The sequence below is a fragment of the Oncorhynchus clarkii genome, chromosome 28 (assembly GCF_045791955.1).
Source record: "Oncorhynchus clarkii lewisi isolate Uvic-CL-2024 chromosome 28, UVic_Ocla_1.0, whole genome shotgun sequence".
In the NCBI taxonomy this organism is placed as follows: Eukaryota; Metazoa; Chordata; class Actinopteri; order Salmoniformes; family Salmonidae; genus Oncorhynchus; species Oncorhynchus clarkii.
Window position 1 is genome coordinate 41390355 of NC_092174.1, and position 19284 is coordinate 41409638.

The following is a 19284-nucleotide window of genomic DNA, read 5'->3' on the forward strand; positions in this document are numbered from 1 at the left end:
ATTGTGCGTTCCTGGTGTAACTCGGGCATTTGTTGTTGACATCCTGTACCTGTCCCGCAGGTGTGATATTTGGATATACCGATCCTGTGCAGGTGTTGTTACACGTGGTCTGCCACTGCAAGGACGCTGTCCGTCCTGTCTCCCTGTAACTCTGTCTAGTAACACCTAGTCTCACAGTACGGACATTGCAATTTATTGCCCTGGCCGCATTTGCAGTCCTCATGCCTCATTGGAGCATGCCTGTGGCACGTTCTCGCAGATGAGCAGGGACCCTGGGCACTTTTCTTTTGGTGTTTTTCAGAGTCGTCAGAAGAAAGGCATCTTTAGTGTCCTAAGTTTTCATAACTGTGACCTTAATTGCCTACCGTCTGTAAGCTGTTTGCGTCTTAAAGACCGTTCCACAGGTGCATGTTCATTAATTGTTTATGGTTCTTTGAACAAGCATGGGAAACAGTGTTTAAAGCTGTTACAATGAAGATCTGTGAAGTTATTTGGATTTTTAAGAATTATCTTTGAAAGACAGGGATCTGAAAAAGGGACGTTTCTTTTTTTGCGGAGTTTATAAAGAACCTTTGGTAATCTCAATGGTTCTTTGTAGATCCTTGTGAAGATACCATACAGAGTTTTTATTCCTTAGGTGTTATTGTTGTGTTAATTGACAAGTTGAATCCGGTGTGCTAGCTCTGGAACCACTGGGAGTCTCTGGAGAGAATTGAGAATCACTAATTTAGTCAACTGTTCTCATTTTGACACAAGGACATACAGTATGTGAGTCTTTCACAAGACACCATCACTGGTCAACAGATTCCATAAACTGGAATGACACTCACTAATGGTTGCAAAAAAAGAGCTGTGAGCAAACCACGCCCTAAAATATTATAATTAGCCACTGCCCCTACATTGTAATTACAATTAAAAGAAGAACGAACCCTATTCTGAACTCCAAAGAATCATTGAAGGGCTCAAAGGCTTATTTTAGTCAGTATGGTTCCACATAGAACCATCCCCCTTCCCAAAGAACCACTGGACCTGGTGTATGTGGGGTTCAGGTAGTCTAACTGTGTGTGTGGGGCTCAGGTAGTCTAACTGTGTGTGTGAGGTTCAGGTAGTCTGACTGTGTGTGTGGGGTTCAGGTAGTCTAACTGTGTGTGTGGGGCTCAGGTAGTCTAACTGTGTGTGTGGGGTTCAGGTAGTCTGACTGTGTGTGTGGGGCTCAGGTAGTCTAACTGTGTGTGTGGGGTTCAGGTAGTCTGACTGTGTGTGTGGGGTTCAGGTAGTCTAACTGTGTGTGTGGGGTTCAGGTAGTCTGACTGTGTGTGTGGGGTTCAGGTAGTCTGACTGTGTGTGTAGGGTTCAGGTAGTCTGACTGTGTGTGTGGGGTTCAGGTAGTCTAACTGTGTGTGTGGGGCTCAGGTAGTCTGACTGTGTGTGTGGGGTTCAGGTAGTCTGACTGTGTGTGTAGGGTTCAGGTAGTCTGACTGTGTGTGTAGGCTTCAGGTAGTCTGACTGTGTGTGTGGGGTTCAGGTAGTCTGACTGTGTATGTGGGGTTCAGGTAGTCTGACTGTGTGTGTGGGGTTCAGGTAGTCTGACTTTGTGTGTGTGGGGTTCAGGTAGTCTGACTGTGTGTGTGGGGTTCAGGTAGTCTGACTTTGTGTGTTTGGGGTTCAGGTAGTCTGACTGTGTGTTTGGGGTTCAGGTAGTCTGACTGTGTATGTGGGGTTCAGGTAGTCTGACTGTGTATGTGGGCTTCAGGTAGTCTGACTGTGTGTGTGAGGTTCAGGTAGTCTGACTGTGTGTGTGGGGTTCAGGTAGTCTGACTGTGTGTGTAGGCTTCAGGTAGTCTGACTGTGTGTGTGGGGTTCAGGTAGTCTGACTGTGTAGGTGGGGTTCAGGTAGTCTGACTGTGTGTGTGGGGTTCAGGTAGTCTGACTGTGTGTGTGGGGTTCAGGTAGTCTGACTGTGTGTGTGGGGTTCAGGTAGTCTGACTGTGTGTGTGTGTGTGGGGTTCAGGTAGTCTGACTGTGTGTGTGGGGGGTTCAGGTAGTTTGACTGTGTGTGTATGGGGTTCAGGTAGTCTGACTGTGTGTGTGGGGTTCAGGTAGTCTGACTGTGTGTGTGGGGTTCAGGTAGTCTGACTGTGTGTGTGGGGTTCAGGTAGTCTGACTGTGTGTGTGGGGTTCAGGTAGTCTGACTGTGTATGTGGGGTTCAGGTAGTCTGACTGTGTGTGTGGGGTTCAGGTAGTCTGACTGTGTGTGTTTGGGGTTCAGGTAGTCTAACTGTGTGTGTGGGGTTCAGGTAGTCTGACTTTGTGTGTGGGGTTCAGGTAGTCTGACTGTGTATGTGGGGTTCAGGTAGTCTGACTGTGTCTGTGAGGTCCACGTCGTCTGACTTTGTGTGCGGTCCAGTGGTGAGGTCTGGCTGGCCAGCTCCTGGTCAGTACTGGTCAGTAGGCTACATGTAATAAGCTAATCTCTTGAGCGGTTTTACTCCAGACAGAATACATAGACACCCAGATCCCCTCACCTTGACAGACAACAGCTTATGGTGACACCAGGGAAAGTTATACTCTACAGAACAACAACATCATCCCAGCTCTTCTTCAACTCTTCAAATCAAAAAAAGTATTTTTGCACTGAGCAGGTCAACATTGTGGAATTATTTTCTTAAAACTTGATTTAGCTACTTCTCTCACTCTACATTTGAGGCAGTTGTGGGCCTCTTTCTAACAACTTGCTGCCTTCACCTTCCCATGTAGTGCTCCGCTGTAGTTCCGTAGCTCATCAGTTGGTCCAGGATGTCGTTCATGATGAAGGCCATGTTGGGGAGTAAGTTGAAGGATATGACTGGAGGAGGAGGAGGAGGAGAGGTTGAGGTGCCAGCAGGCGATGTGAAGGAGACCCCTGAGTCTAAAGGAATGTCCAGAGAGGAGTTTGAGGACTACCAGCGACAGCTTATAGAGGAGAAGTGAGTAACCAATCAATCAATTAATCAACTGATCAAGTTCTACTTGCATAGTGTTTTGACAAATTCATGATAAATTCATTATCCCTTAACCCTAGCTAAAACCCCCAAAGGTCAAAGTGTACCAATTCATTACCCCTTAACCCTAGCTAAAACCCCCAAAGGTCAAAGTGTACCAATTCATTACCCCTTAACCCTAGCTAAAAACCCCCAAAGGTCAAAGTGTACCAATTCATTACCCCTTAACCCTAGTTAAAACCCCCAAAGGTCAAAGTGTACCAATTCATTACCCCTTAACCCTAGTTAAAACCCCCAAAGGTCAAAGTGTACCAATTCATTACCCCTTAACCCTAGTTAAAACCCCCAAAGGTCAAAGTGTACCAATTCATTACCCCTTAACCCTAGTTAAAACCCCCAAAGGTCAAAGTGTACCAATTCATTACCCCTTAACCCTAGTTAAAACCCCCAAAGAGCAAAGTGTACCAATGTGTCTTTATATCTGAACCTAAATCCAGATTTAGGCTAATATGAGGGATGGCTAATTTTCTCACAATAGCAGATTAGCAGATGAGGCAAGTCAGTGGAACTAGTCAAAAAACATTTATGTTTCAAGACGAATGTTTTTACATGCTACATGAACATACCGGACGGCAGGGTTTGGGAGTGGCTGATCACATGTCATCAGTTATGTTACCACCCAAACTTTGAAAAACTAGGTCATTACTTCTTGGATTACTTTTAAATTCACAAAGGATGTTTTGCGAGAAAAAAACAATACATCATGACATGTTTTCTGTTTTCTCAACGACATTCAATTCCCGAATTGAAAAAAAGGCGCATGTTTAAGTTCCACCTGAGCAAATCTGACCACAAGTCAGAGACCACTATGATGGCACATCAAATGTGTTTGATGGATCCTTTTTTTGTAGTCTTCTAATGGCTCTTCTGGGGAAAGTAATTAAAAGTTAACGGGAAAGTAATCAGATTATGTTACTGAGTTTTGGGTAATCCAAAAGTTACGTGATTGATTATAATTTTGTACAGGTAACTAGAAACTGTAACAGATTACAATTAGAAAACAATTGTGGACAAGAAGACAGAAGCTGAGGAAAAGTGATATCATATAATGAAAACAGAAGATTTGTTTCACGCTAACGTGACATGAACTTGAACTCGCTACTTCCAGTAACCTTTCAGAACTTTAATGAAAAAAGGTGCTAGCTGGCCTAAATGAATAACTGAAAAGGTACTAGCTGGCCTAAATTAATAACTGAAAAGGTACTAGCTGGCCTAAATTAATAACTGAAAAGGTACTAGCTGGCCTAAATGAATAACTGAAAAAGTACTAGCTGGCCTAAATGAATAACTGAAAAAGTACTAGCTGGCCTAAATTAATAACTGAAAAGGTGCTAGCTGGCCTAAATGAATAATTGAAAAGGTACTAGCTGGCCTAAATTAATAACTGAAAAGGTGCTAGCTGGCCTGAATGAATAACTCAAAAGGTGCTAGCTTCCTAAATGATTAATGCAAAAGGTGCTAGCTAGCCTAAAGAATAACGCAAACAGTCCTAGCTGGCCTAAATGAATAACGCAAAGGTACTAGCTGGCCTAAACGAATAAAGCAAAGGTGCTAGCTGGCCGAAATGAATAACGCAAACAGTCCTAGCTGGCCTAAATGAATAACACAACAGGTGCTAGCTGGCCAAAATTAATAACGCAAAAGGTGCTAGCTGGCCTAAATGAATAATGAAAAGGTACTAGCTGGCCTAAATGAATAATGAAAAGGTGCTAGCTGGCCTAAATGAATAACGAAAAAGTTACTAGCTGGCCCAAATAAATAATGAAAAAGGTGCTAGCTGGCCTAAATGAATAATGAAAAGGTGCTAGCTGGCCTAAATGAATAACGAAAAAGTTACTAGCTGGCCCAAATAAATAATGAAAAAGGTGCTAGCTGGCCTAAATGAATAATGAAAAAAGGTGCTAGCTGGCCAAAATGAATAATGAAAAGGTGCTAGCTGGCCAAAATGAATAATGAAAAGGCGCTAGCTGGCCAAAATGAATAATGCTAAAGTTCCTAGCTGGCTAGCTGTCCTAAATGAATAACGCTGAAGGTGCTAGTTTTCCTAAATGAACAATGCAAAAGGTATTAGCTGGCCAAAATGATTAAAGCAAAAGGTGCTAGCTGGCCTAAATGAATAATGTACAAAGTGCTAGCTGGCTAAATGAATAATGCAAAAGGTGCTAGCTGGCCTAATTTATGCTACAGACAATAACATCTACTACAACTCTGAGACCTTTCTAGCTTCATAACATGAGTGTAGAGTGTGTCAATGTTAAAGTCACAACCATCTTCCAGGGGTCTGTCTAAGAGCAGCAGAGGTAGTGGCATTACAGTCTGATAACTAACACAGTACCACATTATGTCTGATAACTAACACAGTACCACATCATGTCTGATAACTAACACAGTACCACATCATGTCTGATAACTAACACAGTACCACAGAGTGTCTCTGTAAGGGGGGTGAGTACTGGCGGCAGAGAAGTCAGACGCAGGAGAGAAAACTGTGTTTCCAGCAGCGTAGTTTATTAAACAAAAACTCACCGGGCAACATTACAAATAAAACAAATGGGTACAATACCCTACGCACGCCAGGACAAACGTGCACAAACACTTACAAATAACAATCACAGACAAACACATGTAATTGATGAGATTGAAACCAGGTGTGTTACAAGACAAAACCAAAGGAAAATGAAAAGAGGATCAACGATGGCTAGAAAGTCTGTGACTTCAACCGCCAAACACCACCCGAACAAGGAGAGGGACCAACTTCGGTGGAAGCCGTGACAGTGTCTGATAACTAACACAGTACCACATTATGTCTGATAACTAACACAGTACCTACCACATTATGTCTGATAACTAACACAGTACCACATTATGTGTCTGACATCTTCTACACAGAGTAGAGGTGTATAAGAGGTATATAAAGCCCTGCTGTGTATCATATAAACACTGGTTGAGTGGTTTAGTGATTAGCCTAATTTCAACACTAGCTGCCTGTCAAGCCACGAGTGTCTGTCTCTCACAGAGGGGCGGGTAGAGCAGAACGACAGGCACATGGTGTTACGTGTTGGTGTGCATGAGAGCAAGTGTGTGTGTGTGTGTGTGTGTGTGTGTGTGTGTGTGTGTGTGTGTGTGTGTGTGTGAGTGTGTGTGTGTGTGTGGTTGTGGGTGTGAGGCTCAGGTGATGTCAGTGAAAGGCAGAAATAAAAACTGTAGGCTGTAGTCTCCAGGCAGGATGGCTTATTGTAATGACTGGGGGCTGTAGCTCATTAGGCTCATGTAAGCCAGGCCAGGCAGGGGTCAGGGAGATTAGGATCTGGGTTACTGTCTTCCGACAGGTGGCGTCACCACTGCAACATGTCGATGCTAGTCCCTCCAATAACTCTGAAGTAAGATAATGCAATTCTGGTGTAATAACTGACCTGCGCTGTGCTCCAGACAACCCTTGTTCTTCTTCTTCTTATTATTATTATTATTTTACGTCTTCTTCTTTAACTTCTTCTTCTTTTACCTCTTCATCTTCTTTAACTTCTTCTTCTTTTACCTCTTCATCTTCTTTTACATTCTTCTTCTTTTACCTCTTCTTCATCTTCTTTTACATTCTTCTTCTTTTACTTCCTCGTCTCTTCCTTTTCCTGCTCCACTGCTATTGCTCCAGAGTCAGCAACTGGTAACCACACATGCTCCAACCCGTAATAACACATCTGCCACCCTCAACACTGGAGCCCCTCAGGGGTGTGTGTTTAGTCCCCTCTTGTACTACCTGTTCACCAAGACTGTGTGGCCATGTATGACTCATATCAAATCAAATCAAACTTTATTTGCCACATGCGTCGAATACAACAAGTGTAGACTTTACTGTGAAATGCTTACTTACAAGCCCTTAACCAACAGTGCAGTTCAAGAAGAAGAAAATATTTACCAAGTAGACTAAAATAAAAAGTAACACAATAAGAATAACAATAACGAGGATATATACAGGGGGTACCGGTACCGAGTCAGTGTGCAGGGGAACAGGCTAGTTGAGGTACTGTACATGTAGGTGAGGGCGAAGTGACTTTGCATGGGTAACAAACAAACAGTGAGTAGCAGCAGTGTACAAAAGGGGGGTGGTGAAAATGTAAATTTTCCAGTGGCGATTTTTATGAGTTGTTCAGCAGTCTAATGGCTTGGGGGTAGAAGCTGTTGAGGAGCCTTTTGGTCCTGGACTTGGCGCTCCGGTACCACTTGCTGTACGGTAGCAGAGAAAACAGTCTATAACTTGGGTGACTGGAGTCTCTAACAATTTTATGGGTTTTCCTCTGACTCCTCCTATTGTATAGGTCCTGGATGGCAAATGATGTACTGGGCCGTTCGCACTACCCTCTGTAGCACCTTACAGTCAGATGCAGAGCAGTTGCAATACCAGGCAGTGATGCAACCGGTTAGGATGCTCTCGATGGTGCAGCTGTAGAACCTTTTGAGGATCTGGGAACCCATTCCAAATCTTTTCAGTCTCCAGAGGGGGAAAAGGTTTTGTTGTGCCCTCTTCACAACTGTCTTGGTATGTTTGGACCATGATAGTTCGTTGGTAATGTGTCTACAGTCCCGTCGATGTTAATGGGGGCCTGTTTGGCCCATATTTTCCTGTAGTCTACGTTCTGCTCCTTTGTCTTGCTCATGTTGAGGGAGAGGTTGTTGTCCTGGCACCACACTGACAGTTATCTGACCTCCTCCCTATAGGCCGTCTCATCGATGATCAGGCCTACCACTGTTGTGTCATCAGCAAACTCAATGATGGTTTTGGAGTCGTGCTTGGCCATGCAGTTGTGGGTGAACGGGGAATATAGGAGGGGACTAAGTACACACCCTTGAGGGGCCCCAGTGTTAAGGATGAGTGTTGCAGATGTTGTTGTTGCCTACTCTTACCACCTGGGGGCGGCCCGTCAGGAAGTCCAGGATCCAGTTGCAGAGGAAGGTGTTTAGTCCCAGAGTCCAACACCATCATCAAGTTTACTGATGACACGACGGTGGTAGGCCAGATCACTAACGGCGATGAGACAGCATACAGGCAGGAGGTATGCTGACCTGGCAGTGTGGTGCCAGTTAGGGACCGAAATTACACAATGTAAATGGGACAATATTTTAATGTTGCACATATTTTAGTTGTCTCATTAAATGCTTTCAATATTTGTATATGCATTTCTACAATTTGTAGTTGGTTTGAGTTGTTTAGGTCATTGAAATTTGGGGCGATTGACATTATAAAACATTGTGTAATTTAATGTTGGTCCCTAACGTTCCCCAAAGGGATATCGAATGTCAAACCAAATTGACCATGAGCATTACGATCGGGTCCATGCAGCTGTGCTCCAAAAGGTTTAATTGGGTGCTCCTGTGGACATGTGGACAGGATATAAATAAACCCAACCGAAGTAAAACTGTTACGGTACCCTTCATTATGTGACAAACACTTTTTGTATCATCTCACAATCTCTCAGTTTTGGACGAGACTGACTATTTGACCAACATTATCCTATTTACATTTTGTAGTCAATTTTGACACTAGAGTAAATGTTTCAGACTCATATCGATGCCACATAGGCTATATTCAAAACGAGAAGTTACTTTTTAAGGGAAGTCGTTTGTTAAAGACGTCCTCCAGTGATTTTTGAACTTGTTGAAAAGTAATATCCCAGGTATAAATACAGTACACACACCGAAGAGTAGAAAATATGTTGAACAAAATAGTCTCAGTGAGGTACAATATTTATAAGTCATATTCTTAAAAATCAAGTCAAATATTTAACAATAAAAAAATGACAGCCAAAATTAGAGACTGTCACTTTAAGGACGGATTTGGGTCACAGAGGCAGAGTTCTATCCCTCAAGGCTACACTGGCTTGGTATGGAGGAACATCTACTTCCATACTGAACAACGTGGTTAAAATAGAGCTTCGAAGTCTATCTACAGTGCCTTGCGAAAGTATTCGGCCCCCTTGAACTTTGCGACCTTTTGCCACATTTCAGGCTTCAAACATAAAGATATAAAACTGTATTTTTTTTGTGAAGAATCAACAACAAGTGGGACACAATCATGAAGTGGAACGACATTTATTGGATATTTCTAACTTTTTTAACAAATCCAAAACTGAAAAATTGGGCGTGCAAAATTATTCAGCCCCTTTACTTTCAGTGCAGCAAACTCTCTCCAGAAGTTCAGTGAGGATCTCTGAATGATCCAATGTTGACCTAAATGACTAATGATGATAAATACAATCCACCTGTGTGTAATCAAGTCTCCGTATAAATGCACCTGCACTGTGATAGTCTCAGAGGTCCGTTAAAAGTGCAGAGAGCATCATGAAGAACAAGGAACACACCAGGCAGGTCCGAGATACTGTTGTGAAGAAGTTTAAAGCCGGATTTGGATACAAAAAGATTTCCCAAGCTTTAAACATCCCAAGGAGCACTGTGCAAGCGATAATATTGAAATGGAAGGAGTATCAGACCACTGCAAATCAAAGACCTGGCCGTCCCTCTAAACTTTCAGCTCATACAAGGAGAAGACTGATCAGAGATGCAGCCAAGAGGCCCATGATCACTCTAGATGAACTGCAGAGATCTACAGCTGAGGTGGGAGACTCTGTCCATAGGACAACAATCGCCGTATATTGCACAAATCTGGCCTTTATGGAAGAGTGGCAAGAAGAAAGCCATTTCTTAAAGATATCCATAAAAAGTGTTGTTTAAAGTTTGCCACAAGCCACCTGGGAGACACACCAAACATGTGGAAGAAGGTGCTCTGGTCAGATGAAACCAAAATTGAACTTTTTGGAAACAATGCAAAACGTTATGTTTGGCGTAAAAGCAACACAGCTCATCACTCTGAACACACCATACCCACTGTCAAACATGGTGGTGGCAGCATCATGGTTTGGGCCTGCTTTTCTTCAGCAGGGACAGGGAAGATGGTTAAAATTGATGGGAAGATGGATGGAGCCAAATACAGGACCATTCTGGAAGAAAACCTGATGGAGTCTGCAAAAGACCTGAGACTGGGACAGAGATTTGTCTTCCAACAAGACAATGATCCAAAACATAAAGCAAAATCTACAATGGAATGGTTCAAAAATAAACATACCCAGGTGTTAGAATGGCCAAGTCAAAGTCCAGACCTGAATCCAATCGAGAATCTGTGGAAAGAACTGAAAACTGCTTTTCACAAATGCTCTCCATCCAACCTCACTGAGCTCGAGCTGTTTTGCAAGGAGGAATGGGAAAAAATGTCAGTCTCTCGATGTGCAAAACTGATAGAGACATACACCAAGCGACTTACAGCTGTAATCGCAGCAAAAGGTGGCGCTACAAAGTATTAACTTAAGGGGGCTGAATAATTTTGCACGCCCAATTTTTCAGTTTTTGATTTGTTAAAAAAGTTTGAAATATCCAATAAATGTCGTTCCACTTCATGATTGTGTCCCACTTGTTGTTGATTCTTCACAAAAAAATACAGTTTTATATCTTTATGTTTGAAGCCTGAAATGTGGCAAAAGGTCGCAAAGTTCAAGGGGTCCGAATACTTTCGCAAGGCACTGTATCTTTTCCCTAAAGGAAACCCAAGGACCTGCATACAGTCTGACCTTAGTCCCCCTCTAATCAAAGACATGAGGGACAATTTACTTTGTCCTTATATGAAGAAGAAAAAAAACATCACCAAAAGATGCTAAATACTCAAATACCGTAATATATTGAGGCAAATACTGTAATCTTGCTTAGTCATGTTCTTGCTGTCATTATAATCCCTTCCTACCTGGCCGCCATTGGAATTCCATGAACCTATTGTTCCCAACCCTATCTCTAGCCAGGACCATCTCTATCTCCACCTACCTGACCATATCCTATATATGATTTAGCTAGGGCCCAAAGTTTCTCCTGGTCAGGTTAGGTTGTCAGTAAACATTTCCTAGCCTTTATGGTTTTTATATGTATTAATTGATGTGAGTTTGCTTCCATATCTATAAAATTAACACACTTGAGGGAGTTAAATCGAAGTGACTTTCTTTCCCCTTGCAGGATGGAGCGGGACAAGGAGTTTGCCACAAAGAAGGCGGAGAGGGCCAACTTGAGGTCCTGCCTGCGGGACAAGTACCGCCTACCTGAGGTAAGGGCTGACTTACTGTCGGCCCAGGGTTGGTGACTAACTGATTACATGTTACGTGTTAGTGATGGCTGTTTAACAGATTAAAGCTGTTTTCAGTCTCTCAGGCCCAGCTTTGATGCACCTATACTGACCTCACCTTCTGGATGGTAACGGGGTGAACAGGCAGTGGCTCAGGTGGTTGTTGTCTTTGGTGGTCTTTTTGGCATTCCTGTGACATCCGGTGCTGTAGGTGTCCTGGGGGGCAGGTAGCTAGCCTCCGGTGATGCGTGGTGCAAACTGCACCTCCCTCTGGAGAGCCTTGCGGTTGAGGGCGGTGCAGTTGCCGTACCTGGGGGGGATACAGCCCGACAGGATGCTCTCAACTGTGCATCTATAGGAGTTTGTCAGGGTTTTAGGTGACAAGCCTTCTTCACCACACTGTCTGTGTGGGTGGACCATTTCAGTTTGTCTGTGATGTGTATGCTGAGGAACTTAAAACTTTCCACCTTCTCCACTACTATCCCGTCAATGTGGTTAGGCGTGTGCTCCCTCTGCTGTTTCCTGAAGTCCACGATCATCTCCTTTGTTTTATTGACGTTGAGTGAGAGGTTGTTTTCCTGACACCACACTTCGAGTGCCCTCACCTTCTCCCTGTAGGCTGTCTCGTTGTTGTTGTCGTTGTCGTGGTAATCAAGCCCACTACTGTTGTGTCGTCTGCAAACTTGATGATTGAGTTGGAGGCGTGCATGGCCACGCAGTCATGGGTGAACAGGGAGTACAGGAGGGGGCTGAGGACGCACCCTTGTGCGAAGTAGAGACGTTGTTCTAATACCTCTTAAGGGGAAAGTAATCTAAAAGTAACAAAGTAATCTGATTATATTACTGAATTTGGGTAATCCAAAAGCTTCCTTACTAATATTACTTGTTAGATATTACTTCACTGTCGGAGCTAGAAATACAAGCATTTCGCTAAACCTGCAATAACATCTGCGAATCACGTGTATGTGACCAATACAATTTAATTTGATTTGATTTAGAAAGTAACGTAATCAACTCTGTGTAGGCTTGACTACTAACTTCAGATACGTGAAACTTAAAACACATGAGTTAGCCCTTAGCCTCGAATTATCACGTTGATCCCCTGTAGACAATGGAAACATGACTGTCAGAGACCAATCAGTTCTGGCCATATATATATATATATATATATATATATATATATATATACACACTGTATATATACACTGTATATATACTGTATATATATATGGGTAAAAGTCTTATAAGTTTTTCAAAGTAGCAAAAAAATAAAACAGCAATTACAATTCCCCAAAAGGCTTTTTTATGTTCATTGGAGTGTCACGTATGCCTTTATATTAGTTATATTCAAGAATAACGCCAATAAATAATTTTTTATGTACCCAAGGAAAATGTCATTCAGTATAACACTGAATGTTGTTTTTAATTGTTTTAATTTTATGCCCATTTTTCAAAATCACTAGGTTATATATCCATGCTTAGACTGGCAGAAATATAACTCCCCAGAAAAAATGACATTATTTTATTTTGAAAATTACATATTTGATGTGTCACAGGTACAACTCAAAATTTGTTGAAGGTTTTTTACACAAAACTTCCTGCCTTACACTGAAAAAAATCTAAAATCTACTAAAACATCTTTCACTTCATCCTTTGAGATGTGTTTTTGTCTCTCTGATTCAACAAAACAAAGTTATTGTATTTTAATATAAAATACTGGTGTTATACTGTGTGACAATATTTTGTTACCCTGAATAACACATATCACTACGGCCCACAAATATTGATTATAGGTGAATCCTTCAACAATAACAATAATGATCCTATGAACTATTATTAGTAGCAGCAATAGTATTTTTCTTTTAGCTATTTTTTAAGTTATAAAACTTTAAAAAATGGTTTGACATTGTAAAAACAGGATAAGATGTTTAAAATGTGCAGGCTAGCTGAACTTAGATCTCTTCCAAACTAGAGAGAGGGAGAGAAAAATGACCCATACGCCACACACATAAAGAACATGGGTTTTACTAGCAACATAGTTCTCCCTTTTTCTCTCAAACATGTGTTGTTACTATTTCATTGCTAATGTTAATAATAATCAATTTACTATAATTTGACTTTACATTGCATTAAGTTGCATAATTAAACAATTATTATATGATAGTTATTGTTGTAGTCATTAATTGTTACACTGTAACTGGTAAATTTGAATTATTTCAAGATACCTACACAAAATAGCTACATAAAATGCCCATCAAACTACTTCAATTCAAACTAATCCATTTTTAATCCATAATTGTGTGTGTGTGTCATATTATATTAACTAATATAATTCATCAGTTATATCTTAACTGTAGTGCAATAAAACATTAACTACAGTGTAATAGTGCAACTTAATGTTAAGCGTTATCCACCCAGCTTTATATCCTATTTTATCCTATTCTGTTGCTGACAGTAGCATGAAACCATGAAAACAATACCTTGCTTTTCTTCTGGCTAGTCTTTCCTCCCTAGCAACTGGATCTGCGTTAATCTTTTGTCCGTGCCTTGCGGCCCTCTCCTTATTAGACAATGGCATCAATAGTATAAAGATAATGTGCCTTGAAATACCTTAAAATGCCATAAAAAAAATTAAAATTATCATATTCAGTATTCATACAACATGTAAATATGAATTGCATGATTAAATGTTGTAAACGAGTGAAAACATGGGATAACAAAGCTAATGTCATTCAGCATAACGGGTGACATTGTGGTATAACATTACACTTTTGTTGTGCTGAAGGACAAAACGGACGGATTTCATACATAAACACATTTAACTGGCAGTTCCTTGGCCACCCATATAAAGTAAAATTATCCTTACTTTTCATATTTAATATATCTTTTTGTAAAATAATAGCATTAAAAGTATGTTGTACTGAAGGACATGCGTTTTTGTTAAAAAGGTTACTAGAGGGTGAAAAGGTGAAATCATCAAATATTTCAGAGATTTACTCACCTCATCACATTGGGTCTTCTTTGGGTCTTCTTTGTGATGTCACACATTGTCATATGATTACCATCACAAGAACCCACTGGGGAGCCAACCCAGCAAATCAGAATGAGTTTTTCCTCACAAAAGGGCTTTATTACAGACAGAAATACCCCTCAGTTTCATCAGCTGTTCAAGGTGACTGGTCTTAGATGATCCTGCAGCTGAAGAAGCTGGATGTGGAGGTCCTGGGCTGGCGTGGTTACACGGGGTCTGTGGTTGTGAGGCCGGTTGGACGTATTTCCACATTCTCTAAAATGACATTGGCGTCAGCTTAATGGTAGAGAAACGATCATTAAATTATCTGGCAACAGCTCTGGTGGGCAATCCTGCAGTCAGCATGCCATTTGCATGCTCCCTCAAAACTTGAGACAGCTGTGGTATTGTGTTGTGTGACAAAACTGCACATTAAAAGTGGCCTTTTATTGACCCAGCACAAGGCGCACCTGTGTAATGATCATGCTGTTTAATCAGCTTCTGGATATGCCACAACTGTCAGGTGGATGGATTATCTTGGCAAAGGAGAAATACTCACTAACAGGGATGTATGGAACATTTCTGGGATCTTTTATTTCATCTCATGAAACATGGGACCAACACTTTACATGTTGTGTTCAGTGTATATATTTGTGACTATGTGTCTGTTTCTCAGAGTGGCCAGGACGAAGCCATGGTGAAGATGGCGGGAGACGACCTGGATCTCCCTGAGGACCTAGCCAAGATGGTGGATGAGGATGAGGAGGAGGAGGCGGTGAATGACTCACTACTAGGACAGCTACATCAACTGCAGAACATGGACATGGACCAGCTGAAGACCAAAGCCCAGACCACCATGACAGAGATACAACAGGTGGCTGAGGAGAAGTGTGTCGTCATGTGAAGAGTGATCATCAGACTTCTTCTACCCATTGATCTTTCTTCAGCAATTAAGCAGTCCATTGTGTGAACGTCTACGTCAAGTGGGATTTACACAACAAGCACCAAGCCTACGTCTTTGTTATAATTATACAATATTGCATGTTAATCTTCACAGAACCACCAAATCATTCTGTTATTCAGTTGCCTCAGAAAATATGAATTGCTGAGGCGCTGTGAAATCATACTGTATATTGTTGCTAATGACGATCACCTCCTCTCTGTTCAACTTCCACACAGAAACAAAATTAATAAAATAGACAAAGCCCCTCAGTCCACGGGTATTTGACTGGTACACTCAATGTGGCCGCCGGTCCACCCATCACAAAATGTTGACTTCAATGGGAATATCTGTTCTAGTAATTATATTTTTATGCATCCACATCCGAAACGGTTGAAACAGAGTCCAGACTGAGTATTTTAACTTTCACACTAATAATTCTATATTAACCAGATTATGGCATTAGGCCGAGAATGGAAAAAGACATGTAAACACCTTACTCTGCTTATGTCAATTGGCGTGAGGTCAAAATCAAAGGAAGCATACATCGATTACAACACCTGGTTTTCTGAGCAATCTTTCAAAATGTTAGGACACGTAAACAGCTTAATCGGCATTCCAGTAGCATTGCAGCTGTGTATTTGATCTGCTCATGGACCGGTAGCGCAAGCTTCCCTCTTATGCACGAGTTAAGTGAGTTTCGGAAATAGTGAAAGTCTGCATCTCAGAAGTAGTTTACACATGCAAACTTTATATGTACAAACTCAGAATCAAATAGGCTTTGAGAAAATTACATGGTCACTGGGGTAGAACGTTTATTTTGATTCACGATTTTCTGCATTAATAAAAGTTTCACGAGTAAACAGGATTATTAGGGAAATCGTTTATCCTCTATGGGATTGGTGTCCCCCCCCTGCGGGACGATTGAGCTAACGTAGGCTAATAAGATTAGCATGAGGTTGTAAGTAACAAAAAAAATCCCAGGAGATAGACATATCTGATATGGGCAGAAAGCTTAAATTCTTGTTAATCTAACTGCACTGTCCAATTAACAGTAGCTATTACAGTGAAATAATACCATACTATTGTTTGAGGAGAGTGCACAATTATGAACTTTATGAAAAAATATTCATAAACGAATTAAGCACATTTGGGCAGTCTTCATACAACATTTTGAACAGATGGTTCATTGGATCAGTCTAAAACGTTGCATGTACACTGCTGCCATCTAGTGGAGAAAATCGAAATTGTGCCTGGGCTGGAATAATACAATATGGCCTTTCTCTTGCATTTCAAAGATGATGGTACAAAATAAATAAATAAAAAATGCATGCTTTTTTCTTTCTGTTATCTTTTACCAGATATAATGTGTTACATTCTCCTACATTCATTTAACATTTCCACAAACTTCAAAGTGTTTCCTTTCAAATGGTATCAAGAATATGCATATCCTTGCTTCACATCCTGAGCTACAGGCAGTTAGATTAGGGTATTGCAAAGCATGTAAACGTTTCAAACAAACTATTATATTAATCTGACTATCCACAATAATTGTATTATTGAGTGCATGTGGGAAATGACTGACAACACAGCTCTTAGCTCCCTCAGTAGATGTCTACTGGACAACACAGCTCTTAGCTCCCTCAGTAGATGTCTACTGGACAACACAGCTCTTAGCTCCCTCAGTAGATGTCTACTGGACAACACAGCTCTTAGCTCCCTCAGTAGATGTCTACTGGACAACACAGCTCTTAGCTCCCTCAGTAGATGTCTACTGGACAACACAGCTCTTAGCTCCCTCAGTAGATGTCTACTGGACAACACAGCTCTTAGCTCCCTCAGTAGATGTCTACTGGACAACACAGCTCTTAGCTCCCTCAGTAGATGTCTACTGGACAACACAGCTCTTAGCTCCCTCAGTAGATGTCTACTGGACAACACAGCTCTTAGCTCCCTCAGTAGATGTCTACTGGACAACACAGCTCTTAGCTCCCTCAGTAGATGTCTACTGGACAACACAGCTCTTAGCTCCCTCAGTAGATGTCTACTGGACAACACAGCTCTTAGCTCCCTCAGTAGATGTCTACTGGACAACACAGCTCTTAGCTCCCTCAGTAGATGTCTACTGGACAACACAGCTCTTAGCTCCCTCAGTAGATGTCTACTGGACAACACAGCTCTTAGCTCCCTCAGTAGATGTCTACTGGACAACACAGCTCTTAGCTCCCTCAGTAGATGTCTACTGGACAACACAGCTCTTAGCTCCCTCAGTAGATGTCTACTGGACAACACAGCTCTTAGCTCCCTCAGTAGATGTCTACTGGACAACACAGCTCTTAGCTCCCTCAGTAGATGTCTACTGGACAACACATCTCTTAGCTCCCTCAGTAGATGTCTACAGGACAACACAGCTCTTAGCTCCCTCAGTAGATGTCTACTGGACAACACAGCTCTTAGCTCCCTCAGTAGATGCCTACTGGACAACACAGCTCTTAGCTCCCTCAGTAGATGTCTACTGGACAACACAGCTCTTAGCTCCCTCAGTAGATGTCTACTGGACAACACAGCTCTTAGCTCCCTCAGTAGATGTCTACTGGACAACACAGCTCTTAGCTCCCTCAGTAGATGTCTACTGGACAACACAGCTCTTAGCTCCCTCAGTAGATGTCTACTGGACAACACAGCTCTTAGCTCCCTCAGTAGATGTCTACTGGACAACACAGCTCTTAGCTCCCTCAGTAGATGTCTACTGGACAACACAGCTCTTAGCTCCCTCAGTAGATGTCTACTGGACAACACAGCTCTTAGCTCCCTCAGTAGATGTCTACTGGACAACACAGCTCTTAGCTCCCTCAGTAGATGTCTACTGGACAACACAGCTCTTAGCTCCCTCAGTAGATGTCTACTGGACAACACAGCTCTTAGCTCCCTCAGTAGATGTCTACTGGACAACACAGCTCTTAGCTCCCTCAGTAGATGTCTACTGGACAACACAGCTCTTAGCTCCCTCAGTAGATGTCTACTGGACAACACAGCTCTTAGCTCCCTCAGTAGATGTCTACTGGACAACACATCTCTTAGCTCCCTCAGTAGATGTCTACTGGACAACACATCTCTTAGCTCCCTCAGTAGATGTCTACTGGACAACACAGCTCTTAGCTCCCTCAGTAGATGTCTACTGGACAACACAGCTCTTAGCTCCCTCAGTAGATGCCTACTGGACAACACAGCTCTTAGCTCCCTCAGTAGATGTCTACTGGACAACACAGCTCTTAGCTCCCTCAGTAGATGTCTACTGGACAACACAGCTCTTAGCTCCCTCAGTAGATGTCTACTGGACAACACAGCTCTTAGCTCCCTCAGTAGATGTCTACTGGACAACACAGCTCTTAGCTCCCTCAGTAGATGTCTACTGGACAACACAGCTCTTAGCTCCCTCAGTAGATGTCTACTGGACAACACAGCTCTTAGCTCCCTCAGTAGATGTCTACTGGACAACACAGCTCTTAGCTCCCTCAGTAGATGTCTACTGGACAACACAGCTCTTAGCTCCCTCAGTAGATGCCTACTGGACAACACAGCTCTTAGCTCCCTCAGTAGATGCCTACTGGACAACACAGCTCTTAGCTCCCTCAGTAGATGTCTACTGGACAACACAGCTCTTAGCTCCCTCAGTAGATGTCTACTGGACAACACAGCTCTTAGCTCCCTCAGTAGATGCCTACTGGACAACACAGCTCTTAGCTCCCTCAGTAGATGTCTACTGGAGAACTTATTTGTATTGTTTTTAATCTTTTTAAATGAATTTATCTTATTAACACTTTGTTCTAGCTAGCTATTTGTGTAGGTGGCTATCAAGTAAACCCATGAAAATACAAATAAATTAAACTAGAATAAGATGGTGTGTCTATAGTTAAAAGCATACATTGTCAGATTATTTTAACATTTTTCTTTGTCTGCTGTGTAGTAGTGAAAAATAAAATACATATTATGAGCAAGTCTTATTGACTAAGTAAACCGTATAGATAATCTGAAGGCTATATGTGTTATGCAAAATGTAAGGTGAAAACAGTTGTTTGCTGTATAGAGGTCAAGGGTTTCAAAAATTCTGCACATTTCCCCATACATACCCATCCAATCC

The 19284-nt window shown here is 41.9% G+C and overlaps 1 protein-coding gene across 1 annotated transcript; it reads left to right on the plus strand.

Annotated features, from left to right (window-relative positions):
• Nucleotides 1–2516: 2516 nt before the first annotated feature.
• On the plus strand, nt 2517–16260 carry LOC139386976 (complexin 4c). Its single transcript, XM_071132897.1, has 4 exons — nt 2517–2642; nt 2758–2966; nt 11088–11175; nt 14880–16260. Exons 2-4 carry the CDS (start codon nt 2797–2799, stop codon nt 15105–15107), a joined length of 486 nt encoding a protein of 161 aa, XP_070988998.1. The 5' UTR covers nt 2517–2642; nt 2758–2796; the 3' UTR covers nt 15108–16260.
• The last annotated feature ends 3024 nt before the right edge of the window (nt 16261–19284 follow it).

Bases quoted from the DNA above. Each gene is read 5' to 3' on its own strand.
- LOC139386976 (XM_071132897.1), top strand. From the start codon at position 2,797: ATGTCGTTCATGATGAAGGCCATGTTGGGGAGTAAGTTGAAGGATATG. The intron at 2,967-11,087 runs GTGAGTAACCAA...TTCCCCTTGCAG, and splicing joins CGACAGCTTATAGAGGAGAA to GATGGAGCGGGACAAGGAGT. The intron at 11,176-14,879 runs GTAAGGGCTGAC...TCTGTTTCTCAG, and splicing joins ACAAGTACCGCCTACCTGAG to AGTGGCCAGGACGAAGCCAT.